Source organism: Alligator sinensis, unplaced genomic scaffold (genome assembly GCF_000455745.1).
Source record: "Alligator sinensis unplaced genomic scaffold, ASM45574v1 scaffold28_1, whole genome shotgun sequence".
NCBI lineage: Eukaryota > Metazoa > Chordata > Crocodylia > Alligatoridae > Alligator > Alligator sinensis.
The window spans coordinates 1,193,009-1,195,989 of NW_005842133.1; the positions used below are offsets into that span (position 1 = coordinate 1,193,009).

At 42.4% G+C, this 2,981-nt stretch overlaps 1 protein-coding gene across 1 annotated transcript in view; it reads left to right on the forward strand.

Moving 5' to 3' along the window:
- The window catches only part of BTBD16 (BTB domain containing 16), a 51,218-nt gene that overhangs the window by 5,960 nt on the left and 42,277 nt on the right, over positions 1-2,981 (forward strand). Inside the window, exons 7-8 of the mRNA XM_025205923.1 lie at positions 379-504; positions 1,656-1,770. Of these exons, the coding sequence (XP_025061708.1) occupies positions 379-504; positions 1,656-1,770 (241 nt within the window). The remainder of the gene's footprint in view (positions 1-378; positions 505-1,655; positions 1,771-2,981) is intronic.

A 2,981-nucleotide genomic window follows, 5' to 3' on the forward strand; every position in this document is an offset into this window, starting at 1 on the left:
TATAGACTACCGAGGGCTTTTCCTTTGTCTATTTTTTATTGCAATAAGACTATAGAGCCTAACTCCATGCTCAAGGAAGTCAATGGAAACCCTGGCCAATGCTCACAACCTAATTTTGGAGGGACTAATGCTCAGTGAGAAAGTGGCTAGGTTTCCGTGGTCTATTAGCTTCTCTGTTTGTTATGAGTGCCAGAAAAGGTTGGCAATTCTGTTGCTGGAAAAATGTCTGTTTTTTGTGCACTGCATGTTTCTTTAAGCCTGAATTATTGCATGCCAAAGTGAGTTGTGGAGCAAAGTATTTAAAAATATTTATGGTGATTATGATGCCATATATATGAACATTTGCATGGTATTTATATCAAACTTGTTTCTTGGCAGGAAACAAATACAATAATCAGTCTAGTCTGGCTGCCCGGAAAAGTAAAGATTATGCTAAAGAAAACACAAAATTGAGAGCAGTCACTATTTCATTGGACATCCAAGACCCAGAAATCACTAGAATCGGTAATGTAGATATATCAAACTATCTATTAAATCATGACTATCACCCAAAGACATAGTGGGCATGTCATTAGGTCAGCAACATCCTTGCAGTAATTTAACTGTCACGGCTCTAGGGGGAAAATACACTTGTTTTCTCTTCTGACAGTTCCGAAATGCCAGAATAAAATAAGCGCTTGGCATTTTTGTTATATTTGCTTATTTTTAGTGGCGTTTCTCAATAGTATGGCTTACAAGTGATACTGAAGTTTGGTGCTTTGATTAGGTCCCAAATGCAAGTGAAGCAGAAATCAGAATGGGGTTTCAACTGGCAGACCAAAATGTTCTTAAAGGGCCCAGGGGTATGCAGGGCAGTAGTCTACCTCTCTCCCAGCCCTCCAAATACTTATGTAGTGCCATTTTATGGCTTCATATATTCGGTATTCCAAAACTGTTCCCGTTTGGCCTAATCCGGGAGATTTGGCTTATTTTGGAATCTTCTTGCTTCCCTCTCCATCAGAAATGAAGCCACCTGTGAAAGGGGTAGTGAAATTTAAGATTTCACTTTCTTCTTTCAGTCCAGTAGGCTCCACAAAGTAGTTCCCAAGTCTCATGCTAGTGTGACAGACAAAATATCATTTAATCCTATTAAAGGAGAGCAGAGGCCTTGTGCTGATCCACTGCGCAGGAGTGAATTTTATCACCAGGTGCAGTTCTGTGCTTAGTTTGTGGCCTAGATTTCATACGCGTGTTGCATGCCATTGTGGAGCAAGAACATAGACTATCTCGGAAAGGGGGTGGGGGCAGCTTATAGCTGATAGCTATAGCTTATAGTCTGATAGCTATTAACTGAAAAATTCAGAAGGCTTTTTTTCAGCATCTTTATTTTTCTTGAGACAGGGATTTTGGGGAGGATTTATCATTCAGATGGTATCATTTTGCTACTAACAATTCTGGGGCCCTGTATATAAGGCTTGGGTTATTCTCTCATCACTTAGGCAAGCATGATGCTAATAGCAAGGCCCTGCAGCACCAGCACTTTTTTTAACCAGTGAATAATTTACCAGACAGAAAAGGGGATGCTTAATTTGCTCTATGCAAAGTCTATCCCCAGTTGAAGGGGGGAAACCTAATGCTGAAGTTCTTTATTTTTTTCTTTTGTATGCATTGGGAAGGCTTTGCTATAGCACTCAAGAATTTATACAATACAGAACCAGAAGTCGAAGAAGCTGATGTTTTGGCAGTCCTGGCAGCTGCATCAGTGCTGCAGTTCCCTAGCCTTTTCCAGAAGTAAGTGGACTTTTCCTTCCTGATGGTACTGGGTCTGCTTCTCCTGTCACTACAGGGCTTTTTTTCCCTCTATGTGAAGTGGTAGAGACATGTGTTTTTGTATATGAAAGACCAGGATCCTGTTCCTGGTTTCGCAGGTAACATAGTGTATGAGTATTGTGTCTGTTGTCTCCACACGTGGATTCCTTATAAAACTACACCTAGAAGGTATATATTTTAAGAAGCCTTGCTATCAGAGTATTAAGATATACAAAATCTGCATCAGATGCTGGCTGAATCTTAGGAGCAGAAAGAGGGACCCCAGGTTAAATATATATATTTTATATAGGAAGGATATAAAGAGAAAATAAGTGTCCACTTCTTTCAGACATGATAGGATATTTGTGATAGATTTGGTGTGGAACAGGGATGCTAATTCTGTTGAGAAGCCTTGTGCATAGATAGTAGGGGTGTGCAAAGTGGGCCCTATTTGATTCAGAATTAGATTTGACCTGAATCAGGGACAGTGATTTGATTAATTGATTCCAATCACTGTCCCTGATTCGATTTGGCCAAATCTGAATCTGCAGATTCAGAGAATCAGCGATTCGGACATAGACACATTTTAATGTTTTTTTCTACATACCTTGAGGTACCAGCATGGCTTGTGAATGCTGTGATGCTAGGGTGGATGGAGTGTCCTGCAGGAGTGCCGGGGGCTCCACATGCTTGGCAGTGAACCCAGAAGTGGACCAGAAATACTGGAAGTGGACCAGAAGTGCTTCTGGTCTACTTCTGGGTCTGCTGCCGAGCATGCTGGGGAACCCCCCCCCCCACACTTCTGAGGGACACTCCATGCACCCCAGCATTGCAGTACTCACAACGGTATCTAAAGGTATGTAGAAAAAACATTTAAAACTGTGTCTATGTCCAAATTGCTGAATCTTTACAAATCTCTGTGAATTGATTTGGAGGGTTCCGATTCGATTTGGAGAGATTCAAGGGTCCTCTGATTCGATTCAGATTCAGAGATTCGGCCACCGAATCGAGTCGAATCTCTGCCGAATTGAATCAGGGTGTCGCAGGGCACCTCAGTGCTCTGCTCCTAGGGAGTAGAAACTGCAAGGGAGAGAGAGCCCTGGCAGAACATAACGAGCACAGCTGCAGGTTGCCGGGGCAACTAAGGAGAGCCAGCTGCCTGTAGGAGGCAGGGCCTGGCCCTGATAAAGCCC